This window comes from Gymnodraco acuticeps, unplaced genomic scaffold (assembly GCF_902827175.1).
Source record: "Gymnodraco acuticeps unplaced genomic scaffold, fGymAcu1.1, whole genome shotgun sequence".
NCBI classification, from domain to species: Eukaryota; Metazoa; Chordata; class Actinopteri; order Perciformes; family Bathydraconidae; genus Gymnodraco; species Gymnodraco acuticeps.
This window is the reverse complement of record NW_022991109.1, coordinates 47,487-69,570: the sequence shown is the minus strand read 5'-3', so window position 1 is coordinate 69,570 and position 22,084 is coordinate 47,487. Positions and strand designations below refer to the sequence as shown.

Sequence of the window (22,084 nt, the reverse complement as noted above, 5' to 3'; positions counted from 1 at the left end):
GACACACAGACACACAGACACACACACACACAGACACACACACACACAGACACATAGAGACACACAGACACACACACACACACAGACACATAGAGACACAGAGACACACAGACACACACACAGACACACAGACACACAGACACACAGACACACACACACACAGACACATAGAGACACAGAGACACACAGACACACACACACACACACACACACACAGACACATAGAGACACAGAGACACACAGACACACACACACACAGACACACACACACACAGACACATAGAGACACACAGACACACACACACACAGACACAGAGACACACAGACACACACAGACACATAGAGACACACAGACACACACACACACAGACACATAGAGACACACAGACACACACACACACAGACACATAGAGACACAGAGACACACAGACACACACAGACACACAGACACATAGAGACACAGAGACACACACACACACACAGACACATAGAGACACAGAGACACACAGAGACACACACACACACACACACACACTTTATGATCAGATTTGCACACGCCGAGACACACCCTGACTTCTCTCCATGCAGGCAGTTTCTTGAATGGTGGCGTTAATTAATAATGAACGAGGAGCAGCAGCAGGAGGCAGAAAGTCCTCGCCAACATGTCACATGTTTTTATAACCACATAGACGTCATACCAGACAGCTTCTTATGATGGTATGAGCTTTTTGCGCATCATGAACAATACTGAATTACTTAAAATAAATTCAGTTCAAATTAGCTTCCTTTAAAGCAACTTCGCTGTGTTTTGTATTCGGTGTTGCTTAACATGAATTGGCCAGGTTGTACTTTAAGGCTTAACTTTTGTATAAGATGCATTTAAACTCTTGAGGTTCAATTTGAATGTTTTCTTAGAAATCCTTAACACGCCTTTGCTCATAGAAATCTAGTCATTTCCATAAAAACAAACAGAATAGGTCTTTCACTATAAATAATATGTCCTTCTCATTGGCTGAGGCTAAGCTGCAGTAAGAGACTAAACAAAAAGCTGGATGAAAAAGACTCCATGTTTAGAATCAGTGTAAATGTGATATAGTAGCTGCTGACATCCTCAGCAGTTTCCGAGCAAGTGCAGGCTGCATGTGTGGCACAAATGTGTGTGTGTCGGGTGGGGTGAGGTGTGTGTGTGTGTGTGTGTGATGCATGTTGTAAGTGAGAAGAAAGGAGTAGACAGCTGCTGACTCCTTCTTGATCTGCACAGGGAGGGACTGTGTACAGTGTGTGTGCAAGAGTTAATATGTGTGTGTGTGTGTTTCATTACCTTGTCTATGTGTGAGCTTGTGTACTGTAGGTGTGCTTGTGTGTGTGTGTGTGTGTGTGTGTGTGTGTGTGTGTGTGTGTGTGTGTGTGTGTGTGTGTGTGTGTGTGTGTGTGAACAGTAGAGCTATTTAAAAATCCAGGACAAACGAGAATCAGACAACTTCTCAACACACTGCAGGTAAGAATAGACATCAGTCACACAGGAGGATGAGGTTTGAAGAGGTGTGTGTGCTTCTGGGGGGTCATGGATGAATAAGCCATTAGTGAATCACACACACACAGATAAACAGAAAATAACAACAGCGGTCGCGTAACTAAGTAGGCCAAAGCTCCGAGGATTAGGGCCGTCTCTCTCACACACTCTCCTTCTCTGTGTAGTCTACATGCACTCTTTTGTCACATTGTAATTTAATAGTTTTGGGAAAGACAGGCATCATCTTTTATTCATCTATCTTGGTCTCAGTTCGCTCCCCGTCTGACGCAATGAAAGAGTTGTGAAAGAGCTTCTGTCTGACCTTTCAGACTGTGCCACAAACTAGACAAATATCAACGTCAGAATAAACTAATATTATTATGTTATTACTATCTACGAAAAGGTGCAATGTGTAATGCCTAGCCACACGCTCCAAAGACATAGGGGCAGCAGTTCACCTCTACTATCAGGATTATATCATATAAATGGATATTCTGGCCATTTCTCCAAAAAATGCACATTCATGCTCCTCAGAAGATGACACATTTAGATTTGACATCAGCTCAGAATGTTTCCTCTAGCAACAAAAACACCTTTTCAGTCAGAGGTGGCATGACAAACAGTTTTGAGTGGGTTTGTAAGCATTTGTCTTGTATTGTGCTTAATAATGCTGCACATTCCTGAGGAACATTTACACACTTAACAGCTGAATAAATGCAACCCTAATGTAATACAGCATGGTTACGTCATCTGATTCAGATGGTGTCTAATATATTCAAGTCATTGTTCTGCACTGTGGACCCCTGGAGCCCCCTAAAGCACCCTCGAGGATCCTTAAACAAAATGATTTTAAAAGCTCAAATCCACCAACCAAAGCAGGCCTGCAGAAAAACCTGCATGCAGAAAAAAACTGTGATACAAAAGTAGGTGGTGAAACAGTAAATCAAATCACCTGTTCAAATCACATTATGTTCACACACACACACACACACACATCATCGTTTGTATGCATGACGATTCTCATCATCGATCGCTACCCTGACTGAATATCTGGTAGTCCAGAGAAAAGCCTATAAACGAATATCACACTTACATAACGACTAACACACACACATCCTGCACTGATGGCACGCCACATACACACACTGTCACGCATATGTCGTCGCCCAAAGGTAAACGATGCTTACGACATACGACCAATCTTCGTCCATTTTTCTCCTGATTTAGCATCACTTGACTTGACACACACACAATGTCATTTTAAATATCATTCAATAAAGACTTGGCTTGCATTAATTAATGTTCATTCACATGCAGAGGGAGGGATGAATCATAAGATGACTGAAAAGGTAAATTAAGACCAAAATATTTGAAAACACTTGATATTAACATGAATGTACCACGTACAAAATAAACGGTTATTAACGTTAGCACCATGCCGTTATTACCGTTAGACGAGACATTATCAACCATTTTAAGGGTCTACATTGTAATATCGATGATACATCATGTTGTATTATTGTCAAACACTACTGTATTTACAGAAATAGTCCATGACAGGCTAATTTTTACATATTCTTTGGCTTCTTACCCTATTTCTTCAGATCTCTCAGATCCTCCTGACTTAGCTTCTCACCGTTGCCCAGCACCAGCCGAGTGAGCGAGGACAGCTGGCACAGCGCGAGCCGCAGATGCTTCAGTGCCAGCAGCCAATCAGGAGCCTCTTCTACCTGAGTAACGGAAAAACCGACCAATAGGAAGCGAGAATTTTCTACCGAAGGGGTCTCCTCTGCTTAGAAGACAGGGGCGTGTCCCTGCCTCCTGAGACTCATGCTGCCTTCAAATGCTGTCGGACATACTGCGTTTAGTAGTGTGATATACATTGTATATAGCGAATCATGTATATTCTCAATGACTAAAGGTATTAACTACAATTAAAAGGTAAAAGCAACATGAACAGAGGATTGTTACAGGTGTCAACTGATTTATAATTGACTACCAATGTACCAGATCAAAAATATAACAGGTTCACACACAGTATTTTGATTACTTATTTTAAATTATTTAATTATAAACTTAGTAAGATAAATAATCAACCTCAAATTTTGAAAAACAGACAGGTGTACCGGCACGTGAACAGCAATATACATCTTTGGAAGTGGTGCAGCTGCAAAACATATTATAGTCACCTAAAGAAATTAACATCAGTGTATTTGTATGCTATAGAATATTGTAACACTTACCTTGCTGTTACACAGCCCTCAAGCTCTTCAAAACCACCAAACTCATTTGACAAAAACAATAATTTTAGCTCAAAACATTGATTCATTTGTGTTATTGTGTGATTTTGATGAATCTGAAGTAACAAAACCCACACTTTAACACAACATGACTAATCAGGACCAGCAACAGAGGTAGTCATGCAATTTAAAATTAAATGGAGTTTGGTGGCTGAGAGAGGAGCAGAGATAACTTATTTTATATTCTATAATTCACTGCATTCTATTTAGCTGTAAATTACTGCTTTATTGTATTGCTATCTAACTATATTGTATCACAGTGTCCTTAAAGATTTGTTGTTTTATATGGAGTTTTTGTTTTATATTTTATGTATGCACCATGACATCAAGTCAAATTCCTCGTATGTGTGAACCTACCTGGCAATAAACCCGTTTCTGATTCTGATGGAAAGATAAAACGATGAAAATATTTCAAATATAGCTTACACTTGGACTGATATTGAAAACAATAGCACAATCAAATGGAAATCTAACCCTTAATTGACAGAAAGGTAGAAAACACGTTATCACAAGAAACAGTCCTTTTTTTATTCACGGTTCATTTCTTACATTGTTCAAGTACAAAGTTAAAATGCCTTTTTAATTAGTTCATATTCATACAAGAGTAAAATAATAATAGTGCCTTTTCATTACTACGACAAACTTAAATACAGTTATTGTAAAGACAAACTTGATTTATACTCCTAACAATATATTTTTCTTATTTTCAGATAAAATTTTAGCACCTTTGAAACACCACCATGTCCTCCTTTTTCCTAAAAGCTCATCTTTCCTTAAGTCCATGAGATGAGTGTCTGCATGCGCCACAGCCTTGTATGTGTGTCCATGTTGTGCGTGTATCTCTGCGTTTGTGTTTGTTAATAACAGTGTTTTGTGAGTTTTATGTTTGTAAGTGTATCAGTGTTGAAAACGGCGCATCACTCAGCCCAAAAGCTGGCAAACAGAAACACCATCACAGAGTCACCCATCGCTTGAAAATATCGCTTCCATTCCTCTTGCTTTAATCCATCTGCACTCTCAAACAGATGTGTTGAAATCACACAAAATGAGCTGAAGTCTGCTTGTCAAAATGTGTATATGTTTATATTATTATTTCAGGAAACTCAACTTATTACAATGATATTTATGTTTTCCAAATAAAAACGTTATGTTTCTATCCTGTTGGCAAACTTTGTATTTACTTCAATTTTCCCAGATGTTGGGATTTCTGTGTATTTTTCTATATTTTGTCATCCACACAACTCCATTCTGTGTCATTTCAACCCGCTGTTGTTTGAGAGTTTGCTTCGACAACGTCTTTCGGCATCCTTGGGTACAATAGAACAAGTCACTATACTAACTGTAATATATGCTTTCTCGAGCCTCTCCTTCCCCTCTAGGCTGAGACTGAACTGAGCACCAAGCTGGAACAGTACACACACACGATAACAGATTATTATTGTAATTATTATTACCATGATTATTATTACTCCCTAATCTAACATGGATTCAGAGATTACACTGACTGACTGACATGCAGCACCTGGGGGGGGGGGGGGGGGGGAGTCTGGAGCACCAAGCCTGATGGCAACAGGCGGCAGGCAAAAACACAGTGTGTATGCATGTGTGTGTGTTTTGATGTTTTGTAGTGGAAGGAGAAAGCTTTAAGACGGCACTGTGTTTCCAGCACGTGTGTGTGTGTGTGTGTGTGTTTGTGTATGTGTGTACCCTGCAAGAACGATGTTAAAAAAGAGTTTACAGAGTTTTAAAAAGCACCTGAAGGTTGGTTGTATAAACGCAGAGTAAACATGATGGAAAAAAGGTTGAACCTGCTGGTTTATTGTTAGTTATTGTAAATGTGTGTGTGTGTGTGTGTGTGTTTGTTTTAGCATTGACTGCATGTGTCCAGTTGTCAGCTGGTATCTGAGGAAGTTGTCGCCTGAGGACTAGAAGCACCAGACTGAAGAGATGGTTTCTCTAAAAGACAGCCCTGTGTAAATAAAATATTGGTATTTTGGGAGTCGTTTAACGTTAAATTACTGGGACACTCTTTCAATATTCACTATATATATTCAAAATATGTGTAATGTGTATTTGTAAAGCGCTTTGAGCATCTGGAAAAGCGCTATAATAAATGTAAGGAATTATTATTATTATTATTATATTCAGGAACAATTCCATTTTGCGCCCATTCACACATGCTGGAATAAAAGTGTCTGGATGTACATGCACACGGTGGAAGACGTCTTTCATTATTTTCAGGAACATGGTAGGTGAGGAGAGGGGTATTTTAACATTAATTCACACATGACCCCATGTAGGAAATGTTCCTGAACATTATAGGGATAGCCTGCATGTGTACAAGAGTCTCTTGAAATATGAAGTTATCTTTACTTGTGTTCTCTTGTACCAAGTCCCAGATTGTATCCCAACATTTGGGAAAAGGAAGAAGAAACCCCCCAAAAGAGGTGGGGCATTCAAATCTGTGTGATGTGAGGAAGTATCTGTTATTTCATGACACAGGGCTGTCTGTTTCAGTCGTAGGAAGTAGAAATCCAGCATAGTGTCTACAGAGTGAAGGTCTGCCTCTGGTTTTAGTGAACGTCGCTGCGATAACAGGAGGGCGGTTTGGATCCCTATGAAGCAAAGTAGGAGCGTAACTGCAAGAGAAGCTGATTAGTAACCATAAGGGTTCAGGTTTGATTTACTTCCTTTTCATTGAAATGCTTCTGTGAGCACAAGACTGAGCTATTTAAAAAGTATTTTCTTTTGTCTAATATTTCTCAGAGGCAATTGGCCTCTGGAGGCAGAAACAATCTCATCTGGATTCATTCATTTAAGATGTTCGGGTCAGAAAACACCCACATGTTGTAGTACAAGTGGGAATAAACAAATTCTTAAAATACGACTAGTGTAAAGAATATGATCGTATATTACCCAAAGCATTTTCTAATCTTATTTACAATCACTGCCTAAAGTATTGCAAAACCAAATTTAGTATAAGGTCTAAAATCTGACTTTATTCTTCCTCTATTTTTTTATTTGTTTGACAGCTAACAAAGGTATTTTTTTTAATCAGATTCATGAAACGTTTTTTCTGCCCACTGGAAGGCACTGCAAACACTAAAGAGGCAGACAGTTAGGGTTAGTAGTCAAGTATTTACTTGATCTGTTCCAGTGCAGCTTTCCAAAAAGAAAAGAAAACTAATTAAATTCTAATTTAGTAGAAGTTACGTAAAAAAAAGGCTTCTTACAAATCCTACTGTCCATAATTGCATTTTTCTTTCGGACTCTTTTTTGCCACATACATATATCTTAAAATGTCAGCACTCTTGCTTAGTGTTGCTCCCACCTGCTTGCAATAGATAGTTCATCTAAGTTAGGGAAGAAAAACTGCAGCGACTGAAACAACCAGAGAGCATTCGGTCACCTCGAGCACCAACATCTTGTATTTAAAAGTGTATGAAAGCGGCACCATTTGAACTCTAACACTGCCTGACCAGCACCATGATTGTTAACTGAAGTGTGTGTTTTCGTATATTTGTCAGCAGCACTATCACTACGCATGGAAACAGTTACAGTTTGATTCTCTGGTGTGTAGATGTATTCAGAGAGAAGTCAGAAACAGAAAGTCAGGCGTCTTTGTCAGCGTTCAACTCCCCGGAGGTTTGACCTCACACAGTAAAGCCAGAAGAAGACACCAGTTTGAAGGTCGGAAGGGAAGAGTGTGTGTTAAGAAGACAGGACATTAAACCCTGCACCAGTTTTGTGTGTGTGTGTGTGTGTGTGTGTGTGTGTGTGTGTGTATGTATGTATGTATGTATGTATGTATGTATGTATGTATGTGTGTGTGTAGTAGGCCTGTCACAATAATAACATTATTGACTATCGTATGATTTATGAACATGACCTCCAAAGATGTTTTGATTACGGCTATATAGGCTGTGTTTCTATACATGTTTATTAATTGCATAAATAAATAATGTCAACAACATTTCAGTTTACATGATGCCAGAATAACAGCAGGGTTTTGTGGTGTGAATTAATTAATCTTATATTTTATTAAGGATATATTAGAAGTCAACTTATTCCTTGAAATATTGTTTATAATAAAAAATGGTTACCTCTTTGGAACGGCGTAGTTGCATGTTATTATTCATTTATATTATCAGTATATCTGTGGCTTGAAATAGTCCTAAAATGACATTAATATGGTTTATAGCCATTATTTCTGGGACATTATATTATGTAGTTATTGTGACAGGCCTGTATGTGAGTATATCCGGTCATCTGTGTCATCCTGCGTCAGCCAACCCTCATGTACTAGCTGTATGCTGTGTGCTGTATGTTATATATGTGTGTGTGTGTGTGTGTGTGTGTGTGTGTGTGTGTGTGTGTGTGTGTGTGTGTGTGGTGTGTGTGTGTGTGTGTGTGAGAGAGAGAGAGAGAGTTGGTGCGTGTCTAGTTGCAGGCGAAGTACTCTTTGAGCGGGGCGAAGAGGTGCCGGATGACGGGGACGCTCCAGGACCGTCCCAGCAGCCTCTGACGCGCCAGACGACTCATGTTGGACACGTCGGTGTAGTGGACGGGGAAACCAAACACCCTGCAGACACACACACACACACACACACACACACACACACACACACACACACACACACCACACACACACACACACACACACCACACACACACACACACACACACACACACACACACACACACACACACACACACACACACACACACACACACACACCACACACGATTTTCAATTAAAATGGGGCTCGTTTCTAAACAATACATCGCCTTCTAAAACTGCACAGCTCTCTCATTCTCATATTTTTCCCTTTTCTTTTCAATTTTTATTTATCCTTGTTTTCATGTATGCACCAATACACAACATTTAATTCCTTGCATGTGAAAACCTACTTGGAATAAAAACAAATTCTGATTCTGATTGAATTGGATTTGAAACATATTTCGTTGTTGTAGATTGGATTATTTTTTTGGTTTAAACTATTGGACGAAGAAACAAAAGACATTTGAAGACATCTTTTTGGGGAATAGGATATTGAGAAGGCCTTCTCCACTTTTTTCTGATATTTCAGAGAGCACTTTAGTCAAAATCTAATCTGGTTGTCTACAAATATGCTTTGGTCAAAATCAGCAATCCATTTAGCGTGTAATATATGTTTTTTTACTCAGAAACTCTTTAAATGTTGCACAAAAGTAATAGTTTACTACATTGACATTCAAACAATGCAGATCAGAAACACACAATAACACACACACACACACACTGTACCTTTCCATCTCGGTGCACCACAGGATGTCCTCCTTGCTTTCCATGAAGACGGGGAAATGCTCGTCTTTCCCCTGCTTCACAGAGTTGGAGCGTGTCGTTATCGTACGCAACTTCTCAAACTGGAATTAGCATTCAGAACCAAACACACGCAAAAAACACAAACAGACACACACACAGCCTTTTTAATCCTACAGCTATCGTTGATTTGTAAAGCAGAGTTATTTGATGCGTTGTGATATATAAATAAATATAAAATCAACATCTTGTTAACGAGAAAACTGACTGACAATTCCTCATGCTGGAAGAGCAAGAAAAGATGAGAGAGAATCCTTTAGAATGGACATCAATGGATTTCCTATTTTACAATTTCCATTCAACCTAGACATAAACTCTTGAATACTGCAGGCATACAAGTTCATTGTTTGACAACACTGTGTAGAGGCCCATTTCCACCCATGTGATGAATTAAAGATCTGTATGTAAAGATACAGATGGATTTACTTTTCTTAATAAACTTGTTATTTTTAGATAGTATGTACTTAAAGGTAGGGTAGGTAAGAATGGAGAAACCAGCTCGAGTGCGCTAGAATTTGAAAGTACGCAGCCGAAAAAAATCTGCCCCTTCCTTCAGACTTCCTGACAGAGCCCCTCCTCCAACACACACGCACGCGCACATGACCAATGAGGGCACGAGATAAGTTTGTGCACAGAGGAAGGCTGACAGGCAGGTAGGCCATCCAGTTACTTTAGCCGGGCCGGCTCAGATGATTGGTCGTGCTTTTTACAGCGCCACGGCTTCCAGAGATTATGTATTTATTGTCAAAGCTTTTAATGTATTCATTGCTATCGGGATGTTAAGAGCATTCCATGGAATATAACAAGTGTTTCTGAAGTTAATTACCTACCCCACCTTTAACGTTGCAATACTGAGTTATTCTTTTGTGATAGTAAGTCATCATAAGTTGTTATGGTATACTGGATCTTTTTATTTTTCATTACAAGGCTTAATTTTCATATTGTTTTTTTCTTTAAGTGGTGGAAATGTGCTTCCAACCACCAACATGGGTGGTGGGCAAAAAGGTTCAAACTTTTTTCTTGTTATCAGTTTTTCTGCCGATCAAAAAGAATGTAACATTCAATACCCAAACCGGTTAGGTACCATTCAATAAAAAGCACATACACACTTATACACATACACACACACACACACATTTGTAGAGGAGGCTAACCTTGGCTGTACGTCCGTGCTCGAGGCACTCCTGTAGGTCCAACCTGTCATTCGACATGGCTGACAGAGGTCTGTACGGTGGTCAAACAAAGGAGAACAAATTAAATTAAATTATTTATTGGGGATAAACATTTAGTTTTTGAAGGGTGTTTCTCAATGACAGTAATAAGCACAATTAGACAACATAATAAACCAAAAGAAAATCTTATTAGACGATACCAAAAAACAAATAAACAAATAAACAAACAAATATAAAATGACAATACACACAAAATCAGGAGCTCACACTCAAAGCACAGCATGAAAAATGTAATCATTAATAGATAGGATTTTTTTATCGACAGTTATAGCATTAAGTAATAACGTTCAAATTCAGCTTTTTAATATTCAAGAAAATGAAAAGTGTGTGTGTGTGTTTTCACCTGGACATGCCGGGCAGGTTTCCCCAGAAGTAGCGAGCGCGGTGGGCGGCAGAGACCTCCTTGGCATCTATCATCACCGGGTTACACTGGAGAGGAGAGGCAGGGTTACTTCCTGTTTCATTACTTCTGTACTTATATGCATTTACTTTAAATTGGTATTGGTATTAAAGGTCCCCTATTATACTGTTTTTCATCAATATATTACAGATATATACAAAACATGTCTCTGAAGTGTTTGGCTCCAAACACCCAACAGATCATTGCAGCATTACCCATAATCCCCTCTGTTTCAGCGCTGTTTCAAAAGTGCTGATTCTCTGTCTGTTACTTTAGATGAAAATAAGGAGCCCCTCCCCACGCCCCTCTGAGAGAGATTTGGTTACAAAGAACTCAATGGTGCTCTAGGAGGAGATTCAGGTGATAAGGTGGGGGGGGGGGGTTACCTTGGTTGCTGATTGGCTAATGGTTACACAAGCCAAAACATTGTTATGACATCACAAAGTGGCCAAAATCTGATCAGCTCATTTTCAGACAAGTTCTTATATAAATGGATCAAAAAGAGAGAGAATCTTTCTTCCTGAGTCTCTTTACACAGAGGGGACACATGTTTATGTATAAAAGACATGAACAAGTGGATTTTGCATAATAGGTGACCTTTAAATCTGTTTTTAGTCGCTGTGTTCATGCCACTGTACCTCTAAGAAGCGGGAGATGTCCCGTTTGTCGCTGACTCCCATGGCGACTACATTCTCAAACAGCCAGTAGAAAGGACGGACGTCGCCTGTTTTTGGTCGAGCCTCGTGCAGCAGGCGGTAAAACTCAAAAAACAACCGACCTGTCCCCTCTGCAGGGTGGAGAGAGAAAGTTCAGCCCCAAATTGAATTTGACACAAAGGGCTTTAGGGACCCTGAGCATGTGTAAATGCACAATCATTGTAAACTGTAATGTAATGAACTGTAATGAATAATGACTTCTTGCAGTAGGACATATTTCGAGACATGACACTTGAGTTCAAATCTAATCCGGTTGTTTCGAAAGCTAGTAACATTTCTTACTGTTGGGAAAATACTGAATGTCCTCTTCCAATACCAGAGTCCACATGATAACAAAGGTATCCCAACTGTAGCTGTGAACATGACAGGATGTATGATTACCTAGAAGAGCATCAGGACTGTTTGAGGCATGTGATAGCTATGTGATTAACATGATGATTCAGCCTCTATGGAGAGAGACATATGACAAGCATGCTCATTTCTGACGTGGAGCTAATCTGAAGTAAACATTGAATACTGCTTTCTATTCCTCCATCTTGTGACTGTGTAACTCCCTCTCTTGGATATCAGCATGTGAAGGACACTGTTCAGGAACTAGCTGATGCTCTGTGTGTGATGACTACTTCCATTCTGGAGAGGATCACAAACACATGGATCCTGATAGTGAAGATCAAGCCGGTGACGAGTGATTATTGACATTTTTAAGTATTTAGAAAAAGTCCGATTTTTTAGATTTTGAAAAAGACAGAATTTTACGATTTTGAGAAAAAGTCATTTTTTTATAGAAAAAGTCAGAATTTTTAGAAAAAGTCAGATTTATAGAAAAAGTCAGATTTATAGAAAAAGTCAGAAATTGCAAGATTTTCAGAAAAAATACAACATTTTCAGAAAAAACTCAGTATTGTACATGACAGGATGTATGATTACCTACAATAACTGGTATTCCTCCATCTTGTGACTGTGTAACTCCCTCTCTTGGATATCAGCATGTGAAGGACACTGTTCAGGAACTAGTTGATATGTGATGACTACTTCCATTCTGGAGAGGATCACAAATACATGGATCCTGATAGTGAACCTCAAGCCGGTGACCAGTGATATTTTCCTAACACTTACCAAAAAGGCCTTTCCTTGCAGGGTTGACTATCGAGAGGTCGTTGCAGGGGCTTCCTCCGATCACCAGGTCAAATGGTCCCCACTCCTCGATCTATAAGCATAAGTTGACATCAGCAATAAAGAAAGGGTAACAATAAAAATAACATGTAAGAAGAAATAAGTGTTTCCCTTTCATGCTGCATCTACCACTAAATGCATGTGTGTGGTCTGATATGTCCTCACAAGGTTGAACAGTTATTGACTCACATGTCTGCGTGTTACGTTGCGGACGTCTCCCACGTACATGATGCGGCCATGGTGTCGGACCATGCCCACAGTAATGGAGTCCTCACACACCTCGGACGCAACATATTTGTCCACCTGCATCCCCAGATCCCTCAGCACCAGCAGACCTGAAATTACACACACACATAAAAATACACATTCTTGAAAAAGTCTTTACTCGAAAAACAAGCCCTATTTTCGTAAATAAATACATATTTCTGCAGTATGAAGAGGGATAATTCATTTCTGTTACAGTCTCACACACATCTATGGTATCATGCGTACATGCTCATAATGACAATGATGACATGCTGATATTTAGTAGATATAATTTACCATGTTTACCATCGTGGTATAGCTTGCTAACTTTGGCCAATAAGCACTGAACAGCACTGGTGCTTTGGCAAGTACACCAGAGGAAGTTGGGAATTTGGTCATAAAGCAAAGTATTGGACGAAATAAGGTGATGATTAAGTAAGTAAATTAAAAGTCAAAAGTGAATACAATAATTGTTGATGAATTAGAGTCTGGGAAATGGTGGAGCAGCTGAAATCTTCTATTATTAAATAGATTCAACAACAATCAATATAATCGTTAGTTTCTGCTTCTACCTGTGGCAATGCCGTCAAACAGAGAGAGAACTCTGATTGGTTTCCTCTTCTCTGCCGAAACTGGAGGATACAACTTGGCTGGCTCCTAACAGACAACAAGGAAGAAAAGACATTTATGTGAACAAGATTAGATTAACAATTCAGCTTCATTCAAGATGACTATCTGATCTTATGGCAAACAGTCTGGCTGTCAATAATTGATTGTGAACACGTCGGTCTGTTTGGATGTTTTAGCCTTCGTGGATAATTTATGGCTGACGAGCGCTGGAGCAGAAGCCTCTCTGATCCCCAAATATTAATGTTTCCACTTCAACTGAGAAGTGTTTCATCTGATTAGGATAGCGGATATATTAACTTTACAACACCAAAGTGACTTATGGGTGTAATATTGTAGAAAAATAGAGTTAATAAAAAATAAGTCTGAAGTGTAATCTAATGACGCAGAGAGTAACTATTTGTTGTTACTAGTTAATTTGCAGATTTATGTTTCACATTAATGCATCAATAAATAAAATCCCTTCAATGTTATACAGCATTATTCTAAAATGGGCCAGTTTGCATAATCTGTATTTTTCCCTTTGGTGACTTTTAAGAGCTAATACTCTTATTGAAAGGGACCTATGATGCAAAATGCACTTTTTGATGTCTTTTATACATAAATGTGTCCCCGGTGTGTCAGGGAACTCACGCAGCGTCAGAAAATAAAACCCTCTCTCTTTTCCTCCGTATCTAAATCTCTAAAAACGGGGCTACAACGGAGCTGATCCAGATTTGCGTCCGATATGACGTAATATTAGAAATGTGGACCCACGGCCCAATCAGAAACGTTGCTATCAGAAACAATGCCCGACTGTTTTGGATGTAATATGGTCTGTGTTTACATTAGCATCGCTAACACTCAGAGCTAACCTGTACTGGAGAGCATGTGTGTGAAGAAGCAGGAAATAGAAAGGAACTCACCTTGTGGTATAACCGGCAAGAGAGAAAGCCTTTGAGCTCCAAACTGTTTCAGAAATAATCCTTGATAATCCATGATATGGCGTTTCATCACCGCAGCATTTAGTTTAGACAGTAGCTGCCGGGTCCCGCATGAGCTCAGACCCCTCCTTTCTGATTTTTAATCAATTTTTCTTTTTTTTTTAAAGCTTTATACCCAAATCAGCACTTTTGAAACAGGAAGTGAAATAGAGGGATATGAGGCATGGCTAGAATGGGTGATCTGTTTGGTATTTCTGAGCAAAACACTTCATAGACATGTTTTTTATATCTTTTTATATATCTGAGACCTATGCTATTGCCTAAAAATAGCATGATAGGTGACCTTTAAATGAGATATTGTACGCAATATATTGCTAAAACATCTAAATAGATTGCCACAACTCATCTTTACCCCTCTCTCTATGACAAAGATGATATGTATACATTATTATAATCAAAGTTGTTGTAAACTGGGAGACTCACAAAGTCCTGTTCGTGGTTGTTGGCGAAGAAGATCTGCAGTCTGGAAGGCCAGTCGTCCCGTCGCCGTAGCAACCCGTAGGCGCCTTTCGATCCGCACATATAGCAGTTCCAGGGATCTTCTTTAATGGCGACCGCTGCAGAGCCCGTCCCCACCAACAGATCCACACACTCCACGCAGAAACACCTGCACACACACACACAACATGAGACTGGGTTTTCATGCATTGAATGATCATGATTGTGTATTATAATATATATGATATTGATTTATTATTATAATGCAGAATGATAATATTCAGATTTCTTAGATGGTATCGCGCCAAGGGGGTCCCGGACCCATTTCTACTTTTGGGAAATTAAGGGGAACATAATTTAGACTAAATAGACAACCTAAAACACATTTCTGACAAGTAACCTCCCCTAGTGTCAAATATCTGAAAAGTGACATATATGTCACATTGGGCTTTAAAGGTCCCATGTCATGGCCATTTCTACTGATCATAATTCCATTGTTGAGGTCTACTAGAATACATGTATATTGTGCAATTTTCCAAACTCACATTGGCTTCTCATACAGCATCTCTGTATAGTATGTGTATTCACTCTCTGTCCTAAACGGCTTGTTGGAGCTCCTGCCCCCCCCCCCCCCCCTCCCTGTGAGCCCAGTGGCCGTCTGCGAGACAGCGAGACACAGCAAAACCCAGCCCGAAACACACACACACCCGCAGCCTGGCTGGGAGTTTGTGTGTGTGCCCAGGCTGAGTTCCGCGGTGTCTCGCCGACCCCACACCAGTGAGCCAGCTCACACTGTCTGCTCCTCGCAGCAGCGAGCCTCGCAACGTCCCGCCGAGTGTGTGTGTGTGTGTGAGGAAGTCCGTGTTTTACTCGCTACAGGGTGTACTTTGAGAGTTTGTGACTCTGCAGACCGTTTACATGCAGAAAAAGCTACATAACACACAAGGGGACGGGTAATAACCGGAAAAGCATGACATGGGACCTTTAATGGTAAAGTAACTCTTATTTATAACTTAATTAATGAGGATGATTTGTTGGTTAAAATGAGTTTGAACATTCTTTGAATTGAAGAATAAAGAATATATTAACTAAATATAATTGAATCAGCTAAATTAACTGAGCAGATCATAATCATATTTCTGATTATGCATGTGTCACTTTGGGTTTACTGTGAAAGTTTAGGGTTAAAGTCCCGATGTGACACAGCGATATTTATCTCATTTGTTTCATATCAATTTGATCAAGAAATGTTTCCACAACAGGTTAAATGTAATAAAGGACATGTTATGTAATCATTTTAATTCTTAAATGGCTTGAATTTTACCTTTAGCAACAAAAAAAAGCTTTTGAAAAGTAGCTAGTTCGGTCACATGTGTTAGCCTGGCACATGGACATCTTGGACATGTTGTCATGGGAACACAAAATCACATGACCTGGCCCAGAACCCAGCAGACTGTTCACGTTGTGTCACTGAGGGACTTCATGAGATAAAATTAAGGCTAAAGCTGTCTAAGGAACTTTCCAGAACATTTAAATGTCATGTGACACCCGTGTGATGGTGGGTCCTTATGGTCACTGTGGCTACCAAATTATGGTTTGATAATGTTTTCAAAGTAGTTGAACTATTTTATGCATTAAACGTATGCATAAAAAGTATGTTTATAGTCCAAGATTGCACGCTACTTGTACTTTACTTGAGTATTTCCAATGTAGGCTACAGTACTTTATACAGGTTATTACATTAATATGAAGTATTTATCTACCCGGCAGTATATGAAGTAGTTTAAATCACACAAACCTTTACCAGCTGTAAAAATTGTGACGCTTACAGATTATTACATCACTAATTATCCTACGATGACATTTATACATTTATAGATATATGTTATGATGTAATTGGCCATTCTGCATAATGTTTACTTTTGGTACTTCAAGTGTATTTTTCTTCCACCACAGCATGGCTAAATATCTGCTGTGTTGAGCTGATGAGGTCACAGCCTGGATGCCAAAATAAACTTTATATTCACAAAAATAAATCTGCTCCACATGTGTTGTCTGATTTAATTACAGATGAAACAAGGGGCCATTTATCATCTTTGACATTTATGGGTAAATTGTTTCTGTCGATGTGAAATAAACACCTGAACTTTTGAAAGAACATCCATAACATTCATCTGTTTGCAATTTATATATATCAATATTCCAATTACTTGTATATAGACTATTCTGCACTATTTGTATTATATTCTATTTCTATTCGAATCTGGGTGTGACCCTAGATAACAACCTGTCCTTCACTGCAAACATTGCTGCTACAACCCGCTGCTGCAGATACACGCTTTACAACATCAGGAGGATACGTCCCCAGCTGACACAGAAAGCGACGCAGCTTCTGGTCCAGGCTCTCGTCATCTCACGCCTAGACTACTGCAACTCCCTCCTGGCTGGTCTACCTGCATGTGCCATCCGACCTCTGCAGCTCATCCAGAATGCAGCGGCTCGTCTGGTCTTCAACCTTCCTAAATGTTCCCACTCCGCTCCTCCGCTCCCTTCACTGGCTTCCAGTAACTGCTAGAATCCACTTCAAGACACTGGTACTTGCGTACCATGCTGCGAATGGATCTGGCCCTTCCTACATCCAGGACACGGTTAAACCGTACACCCCAGCACGTGCACTCCGCTCTGCATCAGCCAAACAGCTCGTTGCACCCTCGCTGCGAGGGGGACCCGAGTTCCCATCAGCAAAAACACGTGGGTTTGCTATCCTGGCTCCAAGATGGTGGAATGAGCTCCCCATTGACATCAGGACAGCAGAAAGCTTACACATCTTCCGGCGCAGACTGAAAACTCATCTCTTTCGACTCCACTTCGAGCGATAGAATTACTAACAGAGCACTTATATACTAATAAAGGACTGGCTTATCTAAAGCCAGTTGAGTAGCACTTGAAATGTTTGGCTCTATGAAACCTGATGTACTTATATGATTCTGTTTTCTTCAAGGTTGTGTCTTCCTGGTCGAATGTACTTATTGTAAGTCGCTTTGGATAAAAGCGTCAGCTAAATGCAATGTAATTTAATTTAATTTACTTGCACTATTATCTGTTTTATTGTGTTGCACTGTTTTCATTGTCATAACAACACTGTAGCTAGCTATGCACACATCATGACAATAAAAGCCTTGAATCTTGAACCTTCTCCTGGATGTATGAATACACACACACAGTGTGTACTGACCTGCAGCAGTTGTTGTTTCCACACATGAGCACCTCTCTTCCTGCGCAGCAGATGGTGCAGTAGGACTGGTAGCCGTCGTCGTCGTACTGGTACGCGCACTCCAGGAACGAGTTCTGCCCGGCAACAACACAGGGTCAGGAGAGAGGGAGAGAGGGAGAGAAAGGGAGAGAGGGAGGGAGTCTTTGTTGTCAGCCATTATGACGTCTTGGATTTCCACCGTTTCCATGTGTCTGTGTAACATCTCAACACATTCACTCACACAAAGTCTAAATGTCCCAATTGAAACAAATCACAATTATTGATTTCCCGGCCATTACAGCATTACATCACACATTATGTTACATCAGACTTTAAATCAAGAAATCTCCCTTGATAATTTCAGTTTTATAACTTTTTCCACACGATTAACCCCTTCTCTTTGCCCTATGGGACTTATAAATGCTATATTTCGGGTTTTCTGCACAATTCTTATAAAGCATCTAAATCAGGGATGGGCAAATGGCGGCTGTCCACTAGACTCCTAGTTACGTCGCGATCTGCGTACATGATTTCGTTCGGCAGCTAAATAGCGCGAAATAATCTGTGACGCGTTTGTGTATATTGTGTTTGTTTCCCAGAGAAACCCTCACAAGAAACACCAGCTGTTGTTATGTCTGCTGTGACGTTAAGTTGCCGCTTGTAATTATGCCGTTACAAGCTTCAAAGTTGTATTTATCATCTGAATTTGGTGAAACAAGTTTAATATTCTAACAACCAAGACTTTGTTTATTTGAAATCAGATGAAAACAAACTGTCACGGACCCTGCCGTGTTATCTATAAATAATAAATTCTCTTCGATTTACACACGGCATCTAGTGCACGTCTGTCCGTCCTGGGAGAGGGATCCCTCCTCTGTTGCTCTCCCTGAGGTTTCTCCCATGTTCCCCTTAAACTGTGGGTTTTCTCTGGAAGTTTTTCCTTGTATGATGTGAGGGTCTAAGGACAGAGGGTCTAAGGACAGAGGGTCTAAGGACAGAGGGTCTAAGGACAGAGGGTGTCGTTTTTCTCATACTGATATTCTGAACAATCTGTGCTGTTGTATTTGCTGTAAAGTGTCTCTACTGTAGGCTATTTTTATTATATGTACAGCACTTTGGCTCGACCAAAAATCGTTTATAAATGTGCTATATAAATAAAACTTGATTTGATTTGATCTATGATTACTATACGCTTTTCATTCATAATTTCAGCGGGAGGGAGGGGGAGCGGCACTGAGGAACAGCAGAGTGCGGGTTGACAGGTGTCAGTGTTGACATTCTCCTTATTGTGCCTCAGCAGAGACGGGCTACAAGCGTCTTATGTTCAAGTTAGACAACTAATGTCTGGGTTAGTGTTCATGACTTCATGTTTATGTCATCTTAATTGTTAATCTCAATGCACACACATTTTCCGTGCTTTTCCAATAGTTTAAAATAGTTTTTATTCCACTGTTAAATAACCTGTTCAATACAAACATGCCACTATATATTTATTTGTTTAGTGAGCTTATTAGAGGATGTTCCCTGAAAGATTGTAAAATGTCAATGAAGATGTCAGACTTAGTATATTTGTTAATAATTACATACAATACATGGAATTTGTGTGTGTGTGTGTGTGTGTGTGTGTGTGTGTGTGTGTGTGTGTGTGTGTTCCAAGTGAATCTGCAGCCCCCTGGTGGCCAGTACATCAATTATGTGGCCCCCACCACCGTCCAAGTTGCCCATCCCTGATCTAAATTAATCTTGTTTCTAAGAATGAATATGTCGTAGTTGGGGTGTAGACGGATGTTGGTTGAATACATTTAACTAAAGAAAAGTACAATGAAATAATATATCTTTTTTTCTTACTTTGCAGCCCTGACACATGGCTCCTCCGAACAGAGGATGCTCGATGCTGACGTTGAGGCTTCCACAGGAGATGCACATATCTGAACACAGACAACATCACATTGTTATACTCAACTTTTTGTTTTGCCTTTGATTACATTAATGTAAGTATGTAAGTATGAGAACAATCTGAAACCTTACCGTCTATGTTCCTGGTTTTCTGTTTGACCTCACATATGAGTCTCTCTGGAACAACATAAGAAAACATCAATTTTGAATAAGAAAACATGCAGACAGTTCATAAATAAGGCAATCATTTCTATACAGAATCATGCAAAAGACTGTTAACATATCATATATTAATAAAAACATAATTACATTTTGAGTTCAATTATGTATCTTTGTCAAAACAGAACAATTCTGATATATTATATATATGTTTTTCTGTAGGAAAACTATGAAAAGAAAAAAAATGTATAACCACCGGCATTTTTTAAAGATGTTCTCTGAGTTAACTCATCTACTTCTAAAATAACCATACAGAGAGGTTGTGAATTCATTTAAGCTTACCTCTGGTCCCTTCGTCGATCACCTCTCTGATCTTTAGTTTTTCCGCTGCGTTTTTGCGTGGTTTCTTGGTGGGCGGAGGCGTGTACGCGGCCTCCGGCTCCGTCCACATCTCTGGGAAGACGGGGACTTCCTTACATGGATTCTGTTCCTCTGCGGGGGATACAGGAACACAATGAACATCGTATTAAAGGTCACCTATTATGCAAAATCCACTTCTGCATGTCTCTTCTACATCAACATGTGTCCCCTCTTCTTCATGTCTCTTATACATCAACATGTGTCCCCTCTTCTTCATGTCTCTTATACATCAACATGTGTCCCCTCTTCTTCATGTCTCTTCTACATCAACATGTGTCCCCTCTTCTCCAAGTCTCTTCTACATCAACATGTGTCCCCTCTTCTTCATGTCTCTTCTACATCAACATGTGTCCCCTCTTCTTCATGTCTCTTCTACATCAACATGTGTCCCCTCTTCTCCATGTCTCTTCTACATCAACATGTGTCCCCTCTTCTTCATGTCTCTTCTACATCAACATGTGTCCCCTCTTCTTCATGTCTCTTCTACATCAACATGTGTCCCCTCTTCTTCATGTCTCTTCTACATCAACATGTGTCCCCTCTTCTTCATGTCTCTTCTACATCAACATGTGTCCCCTCTTCTTCATGTCTCTTCTACATCAACATGTGTCCCCTCTTCTTCATGTCTCTTCTACATCAACATGTGTCCCCTCTGTGTAAAGAGATTCTGAAAGTTTCAGGAACAAAGATTCTCTCTCTTTTTGATCCATTTCTATAAAAACCCCTTTGAAAATGAGCTGATCAGATTTTGGCCACTTTATGATGTCATAACGATGTTTTGTCTCGTGTAACCATCAGCCAATCAGCAACCAAGGTAACCCCCCCCCCACCTTATCACCTGAATGTCCTCCTAGAGCACCATTGAGTTCTTTGTAACCAAATGTCTCTCAGAGGGGCGTGGGGAGGGGCTCCTTATTTTCATCTAAAGTAACAGACAGAGAATCAGCACTTTGGAAACAGGGCTGAAACAGAGGGGATTATGGGTAATGCTGCAATGATCTGTTGGGTGTTTGGAGCCAAACCCTTCAGAGACATGTTCTGTATATATCTGAGACCTATAATGTATTGATGAAAAACAGTATAATAAGGGACCTTTAAGTGTATAAGATGCTTCACACAAAGTGTTGGATTGTTTACGGGCAAGGCGTGCAAAAGAGAGACAGTTTGCAGGATTAAAACGTCTCTTTTAGGTTTATTTGGTGCAACACGTTGGATCTACTCCAGGAAAGAGTGTGCATCTCCCTCTGAACAATATCATGTTCCCCCTCTCCCTAACACAGCCACCATGCCTTTGCCTTTAAAGCTTTAGCATCAACCTTTGTCTCCCCCCTCTGGCAGCGAGAGTTATAACACAATGGGAGAGACG

General features: G+C 39.9%; 1 protein-coding gene across 7 annotated transcripts in view; it reads right to left on the bottom strand.

The window, feature by feature from the left end:
- Nucleotides 1-4,319: 4,319 nt before the first annotated feature.
- The window catches only part of LOC117560193 (DNA (cytosine-5)-methyltransferase 3A-like), a 61,233-nt gene continuing 43,468 nt past the window's right edge, over nt 4,320-22,084 (bottom strand). For 5 of the 7 annotated variants that reach the window (XM_034237011.1, XM_034237016.1, XM_034237012.1 and 2 more), the window contains 13 exons: nt 20,641-20,790; nt 20,272-20,316; nt 20,092-20,171; nt 18,226-18,338; nt 14,976-15,159; nt 13,515-13,599; nt 12,886-13,031; nt 12,640-12,730; nt 11,446-11,594; nt 10,751-10,836; nt 10,330-10,399; nt 9,101-9,219; nt 4,320-8,395 (listed from right to left, as the gene is read on the bottom strand). In XM_034237011.1, coding sequence (XP_034092902.1) covers nt 8,254-8,395; nt 9,101-9,219; nt 10,330-10,399; nt 10,751-10,836; nt 11,446-11,594; nt 12,640-12,730; nt 12,886-13,031; nt 13,515-13,599; nt 14,976-15,159; nt 18,226-18,338; nt 20,092-20,171; nt 20,272-20,316; nt 20,641-20,790 — 1,460 coding nt within the window. In that variant the 3' untranslated portion in view covers nt 4,320-8,253. The remainder of the gene's footprint in view (nt 8,396-9,100; nt 9,220-10,329; nt 10,400-10,750; nt 10,837-11,445; nt 11,595-12,639; nt 12,731-12,885; nt 13,032-13,514; nt 13,600-14,975; nt 15,160-18,225; nt 18,339-20,091; nt 20,172-20,271; nt 20,317-20,640; nt 20,791-22,084) is intronic. The other 2 variants (XM_034237013.1, XM_034237014.1) reach the window with 2 other exon arrangements.